Below are 18,871 nucleotides of genomic sequence, written 5' to 3'. Positions count from 1 at the left end.
TAGTAACCAGTTTTATAGTACAGGGAAATTTTCGAAAAATTGCCGATTTTCGACCCTTTTATTTTTTGATATAAATTGTTACTATAGCATATTAATAAACATGCGCAGAGTCGACTAATGGGTTCTGCCCATGCTAATTGTGCTATAGTAACCAGTTTTGACATAAATGGTTACTATTGCATAATAAACATGCGCAGAGACGAATAATGGGTTCTGCGCATGTCAATTGTGCTATAGTAACCAGTTTTGACATAAATGGTTACTATAGCATAATAAACATGCGCAGAGGCGAATAATAGGTTCTGCGCATGTCAATTGTGCTATAGTAACCAGTTTTATAGTACAGGGAAATTTTCGAAAAATTGCCGATTTTCGACCCTTTTATTTTTTGACATAAATCGTTACTATTGCATAATAAACATGCGCAGAGACGAATAATGGGTTCTGCGCATGTCAAATGTGCTATAGTAACCAGTTTTGACATAAATGGTTACTATAGCAAAATAAACATGCGCAGAGTTGACTAATGGGTTCTGCGCATGTTAATTGTGCTATAGTAACCAGTTTTATAGTACAGGAAAATTTTCGAAAAATTGCCGATTTTCGACCCTTTTATTTTTTGACATAAATGGTTACTATTGCATAATAAACATGCGCAGAGACGAATAATGGGTTCTGCGCATGTCAAATGTGCTATAGTAACCAGTTTTGACATAAATGGTTACTATAGCAAAATAAACATGCGCAGAGTCGACTAATGGGTTCTGCGCATGTTAATTGTGCTATAGTAACCAGTTTTATCGAAAAATAAATAGGTCGAAAATTTGCCATTTTTATTTAAAAATCTCTGTACTATAGTACAGGGAAACTTTCGAAAAATTGCCGATTTTCTACCCTTTTATTTTTTTACATAAATGGTTACTATTGCATAATAAACATACGCAGAGACGAATAATGGGTTCTGCGCATGTCAATTGTGCTATAGTAACCAGTTTTGACATAAATGGTTACTACAGGTATAGCATAATAAACATGCGCAGAGGCGACTAATGGGTTCTGCTCATGTTAATTGTGCTATAGTAACCAGTTTTATCGAAAAATAACAAGGTCGAAAATTGGTACTATTAGGAAATTTTCGAAAAATAGCCGATTTTCGACCCTTTTATTTTTTGACGTAAATGGTTACTATTGCATAATAAACATGCGCAGAGTCGAATAATGGCTTCTGCGCATGTCAATTGTGCTATCATAACCATATTTGACATAAATGGTTACTATAGCACATTTGACATGTGCAGAACCCATTATTCGACTCTGCGCATGTTTATTATGCTATAGTAACCATTTATGTCAAAAGTGTGACATAAATGGTTACTATAGCATAATAAACAGGCACAGAGTCGACTAATGGGTTTTATATAACACCTATATAAATTCCTGTCATTTGATTGGACGAATGTGGGTCACATGGCGTGCAATAGTACGCACTATTCAACGATCGTTAAATAGTACTTTTTGAAACATTTTTGTTTGTTATTTAGATGTTATATAAAACAAATAATGAATGTTTTGTATTCGTGTAATGGTACAAATAATGGCACTTGGTGAATGATGAAAGGTTATATCAACTCGGCTTTGCCTCGTTGATATAACCTTTCATCATTCACCTCGTGCCATTATTTGTACCATTGCACTCATAAACATTCATTATTTGTATACTATTCGACTCTGCGCATGTTTATTATACTATAGTAACCATTTATGTCAAAAGTAACCACTTTTGACATAAATGGTTACTAGCTATAGTAACCATTTATGTCAAAAGTGGTTACTTTTGACATAAATGGTTACTATAGCATAGTTTTGACATAAATGGTTACTATAGCATAATAAACATGCGCAGAGCCGAATAATGGGTTCTGCGCATGTCAATTGTGCTATAGTAACCAGTTTTATTGAAAAATAAAAAGGTCGAAAATTTGCCATTTTTTTAAAAATCCCTGTACTGCAATACAGGGAAATTTTCGAAAAATTGCCGATTTTCGAACCTTTTATTTTTTGACATAAATGGTTACTATTGCATAATAAACATGCCCAGAACGAATAATGGGTTCTGCGCATGTCAATTGTGCTATAGTAACCAGTTTTGACATAAATGGTTACTATAGCATAATAAACATGCGCAGGTCGAAACATTGCCATTTTTTGAAAATCAGGGAAATTTTCTAAATTTTTTTTCATGTTTCTTGTATTAATTTAATTTAAAGGGAGAATATTCAATAATATCATTACGGTGTTCACATAGTCTCTCTCCGGGGTATTTAATTCTAAATATTCCAGAAATAAAATTAATATTCTAATAATAACTAAACAAGTTTAAGTGAGTATTGAATAAAATAATTATTTACAATTACAAAAGGACAGTACCAAATTATTTTATGTTTAAAACAACAACATTACGCAGCTTGCTGCGCAATTAACACCATTGTTGTGCACTTGAATGGGTTTCCTATGATAATAGGTGTTAATATGTCATTTGAGTGAGTCTTTCAGGGCATTTGTAGTTGAGTTAGTCTTTGGTGACAATAGTACACACACTTAAAATTTTGAAAGCTAAAAAAGTGATTTTTGAAAAATGTGTCAGTTGAGTCGTTCTTTCATGACAGGGCAGTATAGTACAGGGAAATTTTTTTTAAATGACCACATTTCGACCCTTTTATTTTTTGACAAAACTGGTTACTATGACTCTATAAGATGATAACGCAATATATGCGCATTTATGGCAATATTATTGCATAATAATTGCATTTTAAAAGTCGATATTATTTACATTTTGAGAAACCCCTGTATTTTTTACAAATTAGCATGTGCATAATCACATAATGTGGTTTGAGCATTATTACCTCAATATGTATTTTAAACAATATTTGGACATATTTTGCGAAAAAAAAGAAATATTGCAAAATTGCAAATTTTCGACCCTTTCATTTTTTTTACAAAAATTGGCATACAGTAGTCTGCGCATGTTACATCAATACATATTTGAAAATTTTTCTAAAGAAAAAATCCATGTAGCATGTAAATTTTGAACCTTTCATTTTTCTCTTTAATTCTTCAATGCAATCAAAAGAAATGGTAAACATATACGATTCAATTGTCCTTTCAAAATTGTCTTTGGAATTGTTTCAGATGAAGCACGAAACAAATAACGTATTTACTTGTTATAAAAGTTATAATGACGCGTAAGAGGTACTTGATATTCCCATCAAGTACATCAAATCTTTACATTTAGACTAATAATTATCATAAGGTCAGTATAAGTTCATAAAGCATAATTATATTATCCTTTAGTCCTACGATTGAACTTTGTCTGTTATTGTACAATGTTTCCGAACAATACAACAATAGGCCTAAAACAACCCCTAGCACAGACTAACCTTTGTATACCGTATCTGTTAACAATACGTTAAGCTTGGTTCGCACTAGCGACGCAAGGACGTAACGCAACGTAAGTGAGTTGACCAATCACAAGCGATGGATTATTCGAACATTTTGTCATTGGTCAACTCCTTGCGTTGCGCGTACGTCCTTGCGTTGCGTCACTAGTGAGAACCAAGCTTTAATGTAAGCCCTACTTTGATGTGCTACTCAAAATTATTTGCTTTTCTAAATTCGATTACAATTACTATATTCACTGCGCACGTGCGATTCTCTTTAACCCACTAACATTCCTCCTCCATTTCACTCGCTTTCTTCGTTCGCGGTTAATGCCACATCGTCTTTTCATTTCGATTTTAACGTTAAGTCCGAGATTATATCTGGGAAGATTGGTTCCGAGAATGTACACGTGTTCTCCTTAAGCGTGATTCCCACTAGCGACGCAACACAAGGACGTAACGCAACACAAGTGAATTGACCAATCACAAGCGATGGCTTATTCGCTTGTGATTGCTAACTGTCTATAACTTCGCTTGTCATTGGTTAAAACGCTTGCGTTGCGTTTACGTCCTTGCGTTACAGTCTTCCGAAATTACAGAAAGATTAAATTTAACCAATGCAATCGTCTAGCTGCGCTCGATATTAACCTTTACAATATAACTGGATCAAATACCTCAATTATATTAAATTTAACTTATACGTTGAAAATATCATATTTAATTTAGATTTAATGGTAGCCTGTAGTAACGGCGTTGATCATACGAATGGTTTAAGGTAAATCATTAAGACTATTAAACGCAATGATAAATAATAGAAAGCGTACCTTTACGCGGATGACGCCCTAGGCGTAATGATGACGTCGTTATTTGAGTTTGAAAAGAAATAAATTGAAATGAATATGTATTTTGTAATTAAATTGATTAATTTTATTAATTACAAACTTAAAAAGTCCGACACGCCCATAACTTTATTTTCATTAAAATACACTGAAAAAAATGATGCAAATTATGATTGGCAATGAGAAAAGATATTATATCTTTAATACCAGATAAATATAACCTTTCAAATGAATAGAAAATGTTAAAAAAGGGGTTTCAAAACGAAAATAAATTTAGGATATAAAACTAATCTCGTGCGGTATTTCTATTAAAAAAATCTTTTAATTTGTTTAAATGATACATTTTTTAGTCAAACAAAATCCTGAGTAAGAGAGTAAGCAATAATACTACTAAGCTAAAAAGAAATATTATATTAAAAATCAAATTGTTTAAATTCTTCTTAAATTAAAGTACTATAATATATATTTATATCAAAATTATCCATTAATATAAAATATAAATATAAATAATATATTTCACAGCAAAAACTTTAATTACTGTTTATTAATATAGTTTAATATTTAATCATCTGTTGTCAGTTATTTTTAGCAGAAAAAGTCCTGACTGATACTTTTCCCATCTTTTTATCTTCTAATGATCAGATTCACTATCATTTGGTATTGGTAGTCATGGTAATCCCATACCTCTCACGTAATCGTATCTGACCTATGGTCCAGAGAAAAAAAGCATATTAAACTTTAGAATTGACCCAGAATTGAATCACAAACAAACTCATCAATATCAACCACTGACAGTTGTATAGAAATATTATCAACATTTTACAATAGAATATCGAGTGTTATGTAATTTCCAAAGAGTTTTCAGATTAGCCAATCTTATAATACTTTGGTAATCTCACAAACCAGAGTTAACCTTTTGATTAGTGTACAAATAACCTTTGACCTGCAAATATTATTTTATAATGAACGAGAGATAGATTTTTTATCACATCTGGTAAAGTAGACATGCTACATACTGCACGTAACAATTGGGTTTGAGATATTTACACAATATCTAAAACAAATTTGAACTGTTAGTGACGATACAAATATGGTCATGTTTACGACATTTAAAGCCCAAATAAACACTTAATGACGTTCTTTGTATCGTATGATGATTCACAGTCGCCCCCAACCCGGAATTTTATAGACAAGTTGATTTTATCTGTCATACAAATTTATAATCTGTTAAGCAGCAAATGGCTAAAATAATATATATAATGATAAACTGTAGGCTGTGATTGATTTAATTTAGGTGATATTTTCAATTTCAAACTCATTTCATGTAACTACTCTGTGTACTATGTAATAGATATATATACATCACATACAAGATATGACTATATAATGAAACCTTAAGTCTCCCAGTAATATAATGAAAATTTATTAATTCTGTGAGAATGAGAAAAAGCCGCTCCAACCTAGATTCGAACCTGGAATTTTCTGCTTGATATGCTAACATACTACTATTAGACCACTTTCAGAGTATGGTTCAAAATCATTTGGATATTGACACCTCAAGGTGGGACATATATATATATAATTATGCTACCATTTTAAATTTTTTAAATTAGCCGACCCATTTTTTTAATTTATTTATTAGTTCAGGTATAAAAACTTACAAGTAGCCGCATGACTGAAAACGTTGTATTTACAAAAGTATTGTACAATTCAATTGAAATAACATTTTTTTAAATGCAATAAAAACAAATAAAAAGGTACAACAATATCAATCTGTATCTAGCTTTGGCTCTAAGAACTATTGTTTAGCATATTAATTATTTGTTATTGTAATATTTATATGCTCAATAAAAACCTCAAAAATCATTTATTCAAATAATTACGGTAGTTACAATAACAATAATAATATTATAATCTTGTTATGTCTTTAACAAAAATGAATAAACCATCAGAAATTGTAATATATGTAAAGTAAATGCATGAAACGAACTCGGTTATTTGAAAATTTCTTTGAAAGACCGCAAACAATAAGTGAAAGTGGTTTAAAGATTTCCTGTTTAAAAAAAAAAAAAACAATGACAATTTTAAATGAATTTTACACAAAAAAAGTTCAAGAAAAGGTTGTTGAAAGATTGTAAATTAAAGAAAGTTGAGTTTTTTTAAATAGACTCAATTTTTGTGAACACCACTGAAAATGTTCTATGAACTGTAAAGCTCTGTCTACACTATCAAACTTGTTTGACAAAAAAAGTGTCATGTTCCCAAAATTTGGGCATGATAGTGGTAGTGATATACCCAAATATGGCAGTGATAAGACATCATCATGTCTATATATGGGCACATCACATTTTTTGTCACATAAAATTTGATAGAGTAGACAGAGCTAAGGAAAACCAAAAATAAAGATATTTGTTTTAAAATTAAAAAATGATTTTTTTTTGTTTATGTATTTGAGATGTTTCTAATTTGTAATGTTTTAACTCACAAAATGGTAAGCGGTGAAAAAGGATGGACTGAATTTCGATAGAAATCGGTCATTACAAATATGAATATTGACCTTAATCTTGTGTGACCGATACTGACCCAAAATACTGACCCATATAAGTTAGTATTATCAATAACTCACTATATAGTAGTTTACTACAGATTATGGACACTGTTTATAAACATTAGCATTTCTACTAACTATTTGTTTGTCATAGCGTAAATTCATTTAATTTTCGACATATAGTAAAACCCCTCCTTTGGCAGGGGGAACGCCTATTCATGGGGGAATACCTATTCAGGGGCACGCCTATTAAAGGGACACACCTATTCAGGGCACACAATGATTCAGGGGAATTGCCTATTCAGGGGGAATGGCTATTAAAGGGACACTTTTCTGTAAAATGAACAAAGGAGAATTTATTATATTGTTACTTTTATGTATTTTTTTTAATGTACTATTATACCCAGGGACCCAACGGAGTCTTTTTGACTATTATACCCAGGGACCCAACGGAGTCTTTTTGACTATTATACCCAGGGACCCAACGGAGTCTTTTTGACTATTATACCCAGGGACCCAACGGAGTCTTTTTGACTATTATACCCAGGGACCCAACGGAGTCTTTTTGACTATTATACCCAGGGACCCAACGGAGTCTTTTTGACTATTATTGTGTCACCTTTGTAAAATATTGTTAATAACTAAATATGTTTTGACACTATCGCGAACCCCTAATGAGGGAAACATTGTTTCATTTCGAGGGTTAATTTTGGTTGTGATGTAAGGTATAGAGTATTAATATACACATACATGAATACTGTAAAAAGTGAAACATCCATAATACACTACAGGCAATTAAATATACGCCATTGTCATCAGACACGATATTTTGACATAATTTTTCCCGATGATGAATACTGATTACTGTATAAATTAAAGTTTTTTTTATTGAATGATAAACAGATTTTTTTTTTTACTGAATTAAATTGGAAATAGAACGTTCGGTTAAATAATTATGCATCGATATACTGATAGAAAAAATGCTACCGAATAATTTGGTTTAATTTAATTTACATAATTAGCAAGCTTCTGTATAATTATGTTATTTATTATGTAAAATATGGATTATAATATTAAGTCAATTGACTATTTATTTTATATTGAAAAATGAAATGAAATACTGTAATAATAATGTGAAATTCTATATTTTCATTTCATTATAAAGAAATTTTTATTAGACAGCACAAAGAAAGTTAAATATGCGTGTGTGGAATGGGGTACGGGAATAGGGGTGTGGGGAATGGGAGGAGAGGGGGATGGATATGTGGGGTGTGGGGAATGGGAAGAGAGGAGAATGGAGGTGTGGGGTGTGGCCTGTGAGGTATGGGGAATGAGAGGGGAGGGGATGGAGGTGTGGGATGTGGTGTGGCCTGTGAGGTGTGGGAAATGAGAGGGGAGGGGTACGGATGATGGAATAGTCTGTCGGAAATTAAATTAGTGTACATATTTTAGCGTTGCTTTAATTACTTCAGGGGAGTAATCATGGAATGGTGTTTTGACTTTGCCTCCATAGTACCCTGGCTAATAATTCAAAGACCTATCTAGTAGAGAAAATGCTTACCTGTGAATGCCCCTTCTGAAAGTTCGTCCTAATTGTTCGACAGCGGGTGTTACGGGCGGTGGCGAGTTGATAACAGAACTGTAGATTTTAAATGCGACAAGTAGAAAACATAGAAGCATCGGACCAATGATGGCACCTTTAAGGCCGAAGCAATAGATACCACCGGCAACCGCAAGGCCAGTTACGTAAGGATGACTTCCTCTATGGACGCAAATAAAATAGTTATATTGTAAATAAAGCATAAACTTAGTACCTAATACATTATTATTACTGTATTAGTATTATCATTGCCATTTTGTATAGGATTTTACAACATTTCTAGATTCAGCATTATGGCACTGTGACTGCTTATAAATACAGGGTCTTTGGTTTGAATCCTCAATTTTTCTATTCTAAAGTTTAAAAGCTGGCTACAGTAAATACAGTAGGACCTCTATTAGGGGGACACAGTTGGGACCCAACAAAGTGTTTTGGCTGTTATGTTAAAACATATTGCTGCCCATTGGCTTCACAGAAAGGTGTCTCTTGAATGGGGAGAGATGTTCTACCCTATCTATTACAATTGTGTAGGAATTATAATTGTGAAACATTTTACACTGTACATTAACAAAAGGGACACACCCCCCAGACGAGATATCTAATTGACAGATCGATTCATTGATTAGATTGTGAAATGTATAACAAAGTATGATAAATTCTTTTTATCAAACAATAAGTGGAATGTAATCACAAGACATAAGTAAACTGCTCAGGTTCACTGGCAGGATATTTTTGATATAATCTACTAAACTAAACACTACACCCCATACACACAAGCAACAACACTGATATCAGAAACAAAAAATGATGGCAATGCACGCACATGATAACTAGAGATATCGGACAATAGAAAACAAAGATACACTACTGTAATCTCATACTCATAGGTTCAGTTAAGGTTTAAAATGGCAATAGTCGCACTGAAGCTCAGTGACTGATTACTAATCCAGGGTCCTAGGTTCAAATCTGCACCTGATCATCTGAACTGTATATGTCCAGCGTAGGTAACAGTAGGCACATTTTGTAATACATATGTTCAACATTATTAGGGTTAAGTTAGGCTTCATGTGTGTCACATGTGATACATATGTGACACTGTATCACAGAATTTGCCTATTTTACGGTACAAATTACCAAGAATCAGCTAAGACCTGTCAGAGTAAACAGGACTGTTCTACCAAACCGTGGCATATAAAGTAAAGTTTAAGTTTAAGCCATTCTGTAAATCTCAATTGTTTTAAAAACATGCATGTACCCTTTGATGTCAGCATAGATAATTGTGTCAACAAAGCTTGAAGGTAAAATGTGAATGATGAGGAGACCGACAGCTAGTAGTTTCTGATCTTTAACGAGTAGTTCAATCATGCCAGGTACAGCGGCCCAGTACGTACCCAGGAACGGTACTGCACCCAAGCACATACCCAACACTATCGAGGAAAAATTAGAAGCTAAAATAAGTACTAAAATTTATAATAAATTCTTCTAATATGTATTATTAACAATAGCTTGCATTGTGGGTATAATATATAAATTTAAATGAAAAATTGAAAAAAAATGGTATATTTGTGGCAACTATGCAAGATAAATATATTATATAAACTGTTCGTTCCCTAGAGGGCTCATTGTACAATTTTTGTTTATATAGCTACAACTTTTATATTAATATCATCAGTACTGTATATAAAAATATAACATAAATATTCAATTTTACATTTTTATATTTTGTTATCACATGAACAGTTCCCTAGAGGGCTCACTCTTCTATTTTTTTTTCCAATTACATTGGAATTATCGTAGTAAACTAGAATAGCACGCAGAGAGTGCAAACCTCCATCTAGACATATGAACATTTTATGTGTTCCATCCTTTAAAATCGGGCAATAATAATAATCAATAATAATAATCTATAACTTTTTGAGTAAATATATATATAGAAAGAAATAAACACATGCGATCGGCCATATAACATTCTGATGTAGGTAATAAAATTCAAAATAAGTAGAGGGAGGTCATGATTTAACATTTTCTTCTTAATTACATTTATGTATCCCTTTAATTTTTCACTCCTTTTTAAAACATTGTAAATATTGTCTGTCTTTGTAATGTAATTTAAATTTTTATTGTAAGTTTTTTAATGTCTTTTTATTTAATTTATTGCTCTACAAAAACAGGAACATATGTACCTGATATGTTAGTTTGCAATAAAATTGGAAAGATTAACTAATTAATATTTATGAATGCAGTAAATTACTCTACTAATATGTCGACATACACTTATTTTCATTTACCTGCCGGTATGTAGACAATCCTCATGTTTAGTAACGTATGAGTAAACCATGTAAACAAACCATAGAAAGCAGACATCTTCATTGACGCTCCAAACACGCTCCTAAAATAAAACAAAACAAATAAATCTGTACTGTATCTATAACAAATACTGTAATACAGTGTCATTATATGAAACACATTTTGCACCTGTATCACGTTAGGGTTAACTTAAAGCTCTGTCCACACTATCAAACTTTAGGTGACAACAAAATGTGATGTGCCCATATATATGCACGATGATGTCATCACTACCATATTTGGTCACATCACATTTTTTTTGTCAAACTAGTTTGATATTGTAGACAGCTTATGGCCTATGATACTGGTGTCACATGTGATACATATATTACACTGCATTACACAATGTGCTTATGATACGGAGTACATTCATTTAAAGGGGCTTTGCGTCTAAAGCTTTTGCTTACAGCTTAACCCCATTTGCAACTTCAAATAATTGTGTATGTACTTTGTATTTAATATTCAAAAAAATATATAATTACTTATGTACACCTTTAATCTAAGATTGTGAATAAAATATTGAGAATATAAAAATAATGTCATATGTGGAGATAAGTACAGAGAATCGGGTGATTGGTTGATGGAATCAAAGTGAAATCGCATACTTTTTCTCAAATTTCATACCTAGGCCCCCTGACATTATACTCTTATTATACCTTATTGCTTCCTCCACTGCAACACTGTACTTCTTGTTGCTATCTTGCCCTGTTGGGGTCAGCCCTGAAATCCACTGCATTGGTTTATACTGATCAACACTAAAACTCAGTAGGTAAAATAATGTAGTCATAAAAATAACCTGAAATAGGAGAGTATTAACGTTTTATACTATTTACAGTAGTCACATATTTTTTAAATTTTCTTTTTTATTTCATACGCATCCAACAGCGAGTAACTCGTCAATTGCAGGATGTATATGTATATACTATCTTATAATTTATCTCATGCTTATGAATAAGTCTCATTTGTGGTTTAAGAAATGTACTTGGCAAGCATGTTAACCACTAAGCTACAGCTCCACTCATTCTGAACAGATAAAGCTCATTGCACTAAGCCTCATCATTATTTGATAGGGTGGCCATTACATTCCCACACTGCATTATCCTTCCTAGTATTTTTTAACCAGTTACTCACTTACAGCTGAGGGGACTGGCAGATGTTCTGATAAGAAATTAAACCCAGATCTTTCTGTATATGTCCGCTTGGCTACAGCGATTCCTTGTACTAATATTTTATTAGTATTAATAAAACTTAAACTGAATATCAATACTTACAAATGAGATGACTAAATTAAGAAGAGCAGTTCCGCCTCCAAACACCAGCGAGATACTTGTAGTTAAAATGGTAAAAACAATGTTGATGTTGCCTTTTAACACTGTCCATACCGATTCAGCAATCTAAGGAAAACGTGAACAAAATTAAGTGAAAAAACTCTCGCATCTAACGGTAAGGGGTTTTAAAACATAAATGACTTATAGGCTTTAAAGAGAGAGACATTGAATATAGACACTACACTAAAAGAAACTCAATAGTCGGCAAATATATTGGTCCGATGGTGGACCAGAGGCAATATTTCTTTTGTACATAAGTTACCCCTCATGAAACGTCACAAAATAAACATGAAAAAAGTATCCACAAACCGTTTCAGATTTTCACCAATGTACATAGCATGCAATTTATTTAACAAAAACTTTTCAAGATATTCACTTGTATCATTTGTATTTATTTATATAGCTATCACATCGTATTATTTATTCTACTCAGGTACAAAACATATCTCGAAATTGTTAAACAATTTTGACAATAAAGTTATCTTGTATATTGTATCTTGTATCTTGTATCTGAATATTCATTAATCATATCCATAAGGTGTGACATAAGAATTGACCTAACTACAATTCGCTAATGCAAACTCTTTCCGTCGAGCCTTCTGTGTGTCAATGTACGGGGTTCGAATCCCATGAGCAACTTCTTTTTACTTTATAGTTAGAGAGAGATTATTTGGAGGGTTAGGTTTAGTTATATATAAAAATGATGACCATAGGGCATTAAATGTAGACTGCGGGTACTTACTGATCTGACAGTTTCAATGTTATCTTGTACGTACGTCATCAGTCCTGTTAGGTGTAGACTATCAAACTTGCTGAAAGAGTTCATTACACTATTCCATGATGTCACCACTTCTGACCTCCTAGACTCCTCTGGTCCAGTCACATTCTACAAACAAAATAGATGATACTGTTTTTGATACAATTGTTTTTTATATTCTGTGTAAAGTACTGCACATAAATATAGATATACTGTAGTGTATCTAAACATAAGTGTGGAGTTGGACATCATGGCATTGTGGTACGGTGCTCGTTGTCTAATCAGTGTCTTTGGCTTTGATTCCTCTCTCAACAAGGGCTTTCATACTACTGTATTTTATATAATACAAACTTGTCAGTTTGTTTCTAATACCCTTTTGACATCTGCATAAATTGTTGCAACTTGTAACCGACTTATTACATGTTTTCACACACACATACGTGAACCTTGTGAAATCTCGGGAGGAAAGAATAGTTGTGCGCTATTGATTACTGTGATTGGTCAACCGGGCAATACACGTGTGCGCAGTAAGAACTCGAAACATCTCTAAACAAAAACACAGGCCTCTTGTTGGTGTGTTGGACCTCTGTGAAATCCCGGCAGATTTTCCACACAATTGACATTTTGCTGATGTGAAAAGGGTATTAGTCTTTCTAGGGAGACTTGACTTAATTTATTACATCAAATGATAAATTAAATCTAGAACGATTAAATATAGCATGCAAATAAATGGTTTACCTTTTCTGAATATTGATCATGCATTAAATTAAAATAGAATACAAAATTATTAAATATATCATGCAAATATAAGATTTATCTTTGATTCCTACTGACCATACATTAAATTAATATAGTATTAATATAGCATGCAATTAAATGATATATCTTTGCTGCCCATTGATCATACATTCAAATTAATATAGTATTAATATAGCATGCAATTAAATGATTTATCTTTGCTGCCCATTGATCATACATTCAAATTAATATAGTATTAATATAGCATGCAATTAAATGATTTATCTTTGCTGCCCATTGATCATACATTAAATTAATATAGTATTAATATAGCATGCAATTAAATGATTTATCTTTGCTGCCCATTGATCATACATTAAATTAATATAGTATTAATATAGCATGCAATTAAATGATTTATCTTTGCTGCCCATTGATCATACATTAAATTAATATAGTATTAATATAGCATGCAATTAAATGTTTTATCTTTGCTGCCCATTGATCATACATTAAAATTAATATAGAATTATTAATAAATCATGCAACTAAAAAAAGTTATAATTGATACCCATTGACCATACATTAAAATTAATATATAATTTCAACAAATATATTATGCACATATTAAGAAATTTATCTTTGAAACCCTTTTAATAGATTAAAGTATTATTAGAATTAATAGATCATGCAAATAAATTAAAATAAATGAGTTACCTTCGATGCCCATTGACCATACATTTCATCCCAGATTTCCAAAATTTGTTTCTCAAGAAACGGCACATCCTCTATGTGCCCCTGGAAAGTATTATGAATCTGACAAAAAAAGTACAATTTTAGAGTATTGTTTGTGAAAAGACCAATTTACGCAGACGAGCAGTAACGGTAATGGTAAGGAGAAAATATACTACTGTATAGATAATCTATGTTATTTCTAATATGACCATCATACAAAACGCGGAGTGGACGGGCAATTGAGCGGCGCGGAGTGGACAGGCAGTTGAGCGGCGCGGAGTGGACGGGCAGTTGAGCGGAAATCTGCTGCGGATAGATACAGATTCTATGTGGACAAGCTCCGTGGTTTTCCGCTTACCGATACCGCTCGTCTGTGTAAATTGGCTTTTAAATTGCTGCAACATACTAAATAGTACTACACAAGAAACTAACTGTTGTTTTAATTACCTTAGTTGATATCCATTTTCTTCCATGATGGTGAAGATTGTCAACCATTGAATCTACAGCTGAATGCATATCATCTGCACCTGGTAACCACCTGTATGCAAATGAGCAACATTAAAGTTCAAGCTATCTTTATTGTGTGTTATTAATAAATTACTATTGAGATTGTGATTGGTGACTTAACAAACATGTAAAAAGCATCTCACCTATTTTTTTTCTAACATTTAGATAATCCTGCCACATTGTTTGAAATTTTTTTTACTCATGTTTTTATTTTTGTCAGTCGAAATAAATCATATATGATATGATATGTGCTCTCTTAAAACAAAGCACCTTTTTATTTGAAATTTAAAAACGTACGTTTTCAGTTCTGGATGGTTCGACACAGTTTCGTTGATGAGGCTTCCGGATACTTGGACCAGATACATACTCTCCTGCTGGATCTTGAAACAAAACAATTATTATATTTTATAAATCAATTACCGTATTGTTATTGTTTATTTTGATAATATATTTGAATGTTGATTCCTGACATAATGACTTGTCCCATACATTCTGAATTGTAGGAGAAATAGGAGCTTATTGTACTAAGCCTCAGCATTATATGGTATGATAGACAGTTCTTTTCCACACCAATTTATCCTCTCTAGTTTTTTCAACCATGTACTCATATGCTTGTACAGCAGAGTAGCTTGGAAGTTGTTTTTATTGGGAAATGAACTCAAATCTTTCTGTATGACAGTAAAGTGTACTAGCTACTATGTATTTCATTTGTCATATTTTCAATTCCCTTTTTGTGAATGCGATGACATAGTTTATTGCTGTTGTTAATTCGTACCTGGATTGAGAGCAGGAAAACTCCCAAGATGACGGTAACAAACACTGACAAGATAATGAAGATACTGATGATTTTATCTAACGATCCTGACAAAATTGAAATCATCTGAAAACAAAGTTAAAAAAAAAACATTTTAAAACTCAAAACTCATAATTCATTAAGTACTTCTTTGATGATAATTGTATTTTAATTATTGTGGAAAACTTTTCAGCTGTTACTCTGATTTGTATTTTAAATACATTGAGAACACTTGCAAAACAATTTGCAAGTAATTCTCTAGTGGGACTCAATACCCACAACCAGAATTGTAATAATAAATAGATGCAAACCTTCTTGTCTCCTTGCAGGAAGAGCGAGAGTAACCCTCGCACATAGTGTGGTACAAGAGCGTCTTCACGATCACGTACCCATTGACGCATTGTATTCCAACGCTGATGAATCTATGTAAAATTAAATCATAAAAAAATCCTCAATCAAATATTCCAAAAAACTAGATTACTAGAAATTCTACACTACCATCTAGTCTTCCTAAAAAAAAAAAAACAGAATCTTTATTTTCTACCTATTGGGAGAGAGTTCATTAATTTGCCATAATTCTGTAAAGGTCAATTTACACAAAGCGATAATGGTAAGACAAAAACCGCGTAGCTTGTCCACGTAGAATATGTATCTATCTTCAGTGGAAACCGCCCTTCTGCTACGCACTTTGTGTAAAAAATAGATCATATATTATTATTACCATTATCACTTGTCCGTGCAAATTGGCCTTAAGCTAAAAATAATCAAACTTACTGTTTGTTTAAAGAAGTCGAGGGCTCCAGTTTCTGTCACCAGTCTCTTTATAAACCAGACAAGCACCGGGAGTGGCAGGAGCTGGAGCCACCACATGTGCATCCAGAGTTCCAGAAGAACACACATCCACACAAGACTGATGATGTACTGCATACTAAGGTTCCTTTTATGTTTCTTAGTTTTACAGGCACCATCAGAATTATAGTTGTTAGTGACCTCTGGCGCAGAAACAGTGCGTTTGGGAATGTGCAAGCCCAAAGGTCGCGGGGTACCATCTAGTGAAAAAGATTTCCATTCAATGTTAACAAAATGTCAATTGATTAAGCAGTTTCAAAGCCTTTTTGGCACATATTTTTCTAAACTGTGCATTATAATGTAGCTATGATAAGGAAATGCCAACACTACATAAATCAAGGCCCTTTGTTTATACCCTTTTTAACACTATCATCTTGGAAAGGAAATAGACAAGGGAACTTCACCAGGAAGAATTCAGCTTTGATATAGCTCTATGAATACAAGAGATGCATGAGTGAAATATCTGAGTTCAGTTTTTTTTTACAGTGAAAAAGAAGTATTAAAGACATTGAAGACTTTACTCGCACTAGAATGTTTCATCTTTACACTGCAAGAAATACATTACCTGTAGAATCCTGATCTATAGTAGCCTCTACATCAGTGTCTTGTTCTAGGGCCGTAGGTTGCACACCTTCCGATGGCTCTTCCACAGATGATGATACATCTCCTGAGGTTGCTGCACTATCATCAAGGCTACAAGAACTTACATTGGATTCTAAAGAAAATTAATGAATTATTTTTGTTTAATTTTTTTTGTTTGTTTGAGAAATTGTATAAATTGAATCAATTTAGATTTATTAGAAGTCCTACTTTGAGATACCTCTACTCGGGAGAGACACTCCTATTAAGGGGACAATTTCCGGAGACACTTTCCAGGGAAACAAAAACAACGTATGTTTTAATACTAAAGCCAACACCTATTTAGGGGACACACATTTGAAGGGACACTTTGTTGGGTCCAAAACTTTATTTTGGTAATTTTTTAATGAAACTCTTATTTAAAGTTTACAATTTATGTTTGTATAATTTTTTTATTTTTAATTATTTTATTTTTTTCAGGCAAAAAATGATTGCAATGAAAAGGTTCTGTTCTTAAGAAACGTTACTAGTCTCATGTATTATCAATGAATAATTCACTGTTTTGAAAAAAAATTAATTATTAATCATTTAATTTTCTAAAATTATAATGAATACCAGCTTTAACTTTAATAAACATCTGTTTATTTTTTTAAAAATAAACAGATCTTTTAATTAATGATAATCTTGTCAGAATGCTGGCACACATCTGCGGATGCCTGTGTTTGCGACAATCATTCAAACTCAATTCTACTACCTTACTGTACTTGTCATGTGTCGGACAAATAATAATTTGTTCACTAGGTAGATTTTTATAAACCTAATATGAAATTACCATTTATTGCCATTGCTTTTTCCTTCATGTAAGTGCTCAGGCCAATTCCAATGACGATCAGTACGAGAAGAAATAAAGTGACCCGGTATGGACCAGCCATCGTGGCGAAGAAGATGAGTAAAATGCCCCATACTGGTACAGATAAGGCACTTAGAATTGGCCTAGATGCCTCGTTCCACCAAAAGCTCACCAATAGAATATACCCTAAGAATATTGTCAATACCTGTGAAGAAAAAACAAGTTTTTGTAATTGTTTGTTAGCATCTATATATGTATGGTTTTGGGTGGTTTTTTTTAAAAGCTTTCTGGGGAAAGAAAAATAAAGCATTTAAAAATTAATCAATAATTAATAAATTGACAAAAAAAAAAGTAAAATAATAATTATTATTAATAAATAATAAATACAAAATATATGCAAACAAACTTAAATTCTTTGTGTTACTTACCCAAATTGCACTAAAACAGTTAAGAACATCATTTACAAAAGACAAAGCACCCTCAATTCCAGACCAAACATAATCAAGAAAATAATAAGCTAAATATGACAACGGCAATCCTACAGCAAGTGCAATGATAGGCTTCAGCCATTTTGAAAAGATATTTGCTAGGCCTTCAGATGAAGAATCTAGCACATGAATAGGCAAAGCAACTGCACCAACAAACAGCGGAGTCCCTGAATGAGTTAGGCCTGTCAGCCACTGTTGAACAAGCTTGGTTAAGGCATGCTTGAACGGGAAAAGGACGGTTCCGCAGAGGACGGCCCAGAGCAGCGGCTGAATGAAAGCTTCTAGGACAAAATACACGGCAATTCCAGCAGAAAATAAAACAAGAATAAACACGAATGCAGCTGCATTGTAGAAAGCATGTCTTAATGCTTTTTCGTGGCCATGAGGCAGTATATTTAGTACACTACCCAACGGAGATTGCAGGAATTCCACCGAGGCCGACTTCGCCATTTTTGGGAATGCCCTTTTCAACTTTGT

General features: G+C 32.7%; 1 protein-coding gene across 1 annotated transcript; it reads right to left on the bottom strand.

The window, feature by feature from the left end:
- Positions 1-2,431: 2,431 nt before the first annotated feature.
- LOC140040057 (transmembrane protein 245-like) lies at positions 2,432-18,844 on the bottom strand. The gene is made up of 16 exons (XM_072085712.1): positions 18,335-18,844; positions 17,889-18,111; positions 17,043-17,192; positions 16,403-16,677; positions 15,940-16,050; positions 15,611-15,715; positions 15,133-15,215; positions 14,776-14,866; positions 14,311-14,409; positions 12,841-12,984; positions 12,042-12,164; positions 11,427-11,566; positions 10,713-10,813; positions 9,680-9,851; positions 8,386-8,586; positions 2,432-4,982 (listed from the first exon to the last, which is right to left on the bottom strand). Exons 1-16 carry the CDS (start codon positions 18,842-18,844, stop codon positions 4,964-4,966), a joined length of 2,547 nt encoding a protein of 848 aa, XP_071941813.1. The 3' UTR covers positions 2,432-4,963.
- Positions 18,845-18,871: the final 27 nt, after the last annotated feature.

Source organism: Antedon mediterranea, chromosome 2, assembly GCF_964355755.1.
Source record: "Antedon mediterranea chromosome 2, ecAntMedi1.1, whole genome shotgun sequence".
NCBI classification, from domain to species: Eukaryota; Metazoa; Echinodermata; class Crinoidea; order Comatulida; family Antedonidae; genus Antedon; species Antedon mediterranea.
Note: the sequence above shows the minus strand (reverse complement) of the source record. Positions and strands in the feature narration are given on the sequence as shown.

Excerpts from the sequence above, each read along its gene's own strand:
- LOC140040057 (XM_072085712.1), bottom strand. The coding sequence starts at position 18,844 with ATGGCGAAGTCGGCCTCGGTGGAATTCCTGCAATCTCCGTTGGGTAGT. Across the intron at positions 16,678-17,042 it reads TATAGATCAGGATTCTACAG|ATGGTACCCCGCGACCTTTG; the intron begins GTAATGTATTTC and ends CTTTTTCACTAG. Across the intron at positions 8,587-9,679 it reads ATCTATGCTGACATCAAAGG|AGGAAGTCATCCTTACGTAA; the intron begins GTACATGCATGT and ends TTGCGTCCATAG.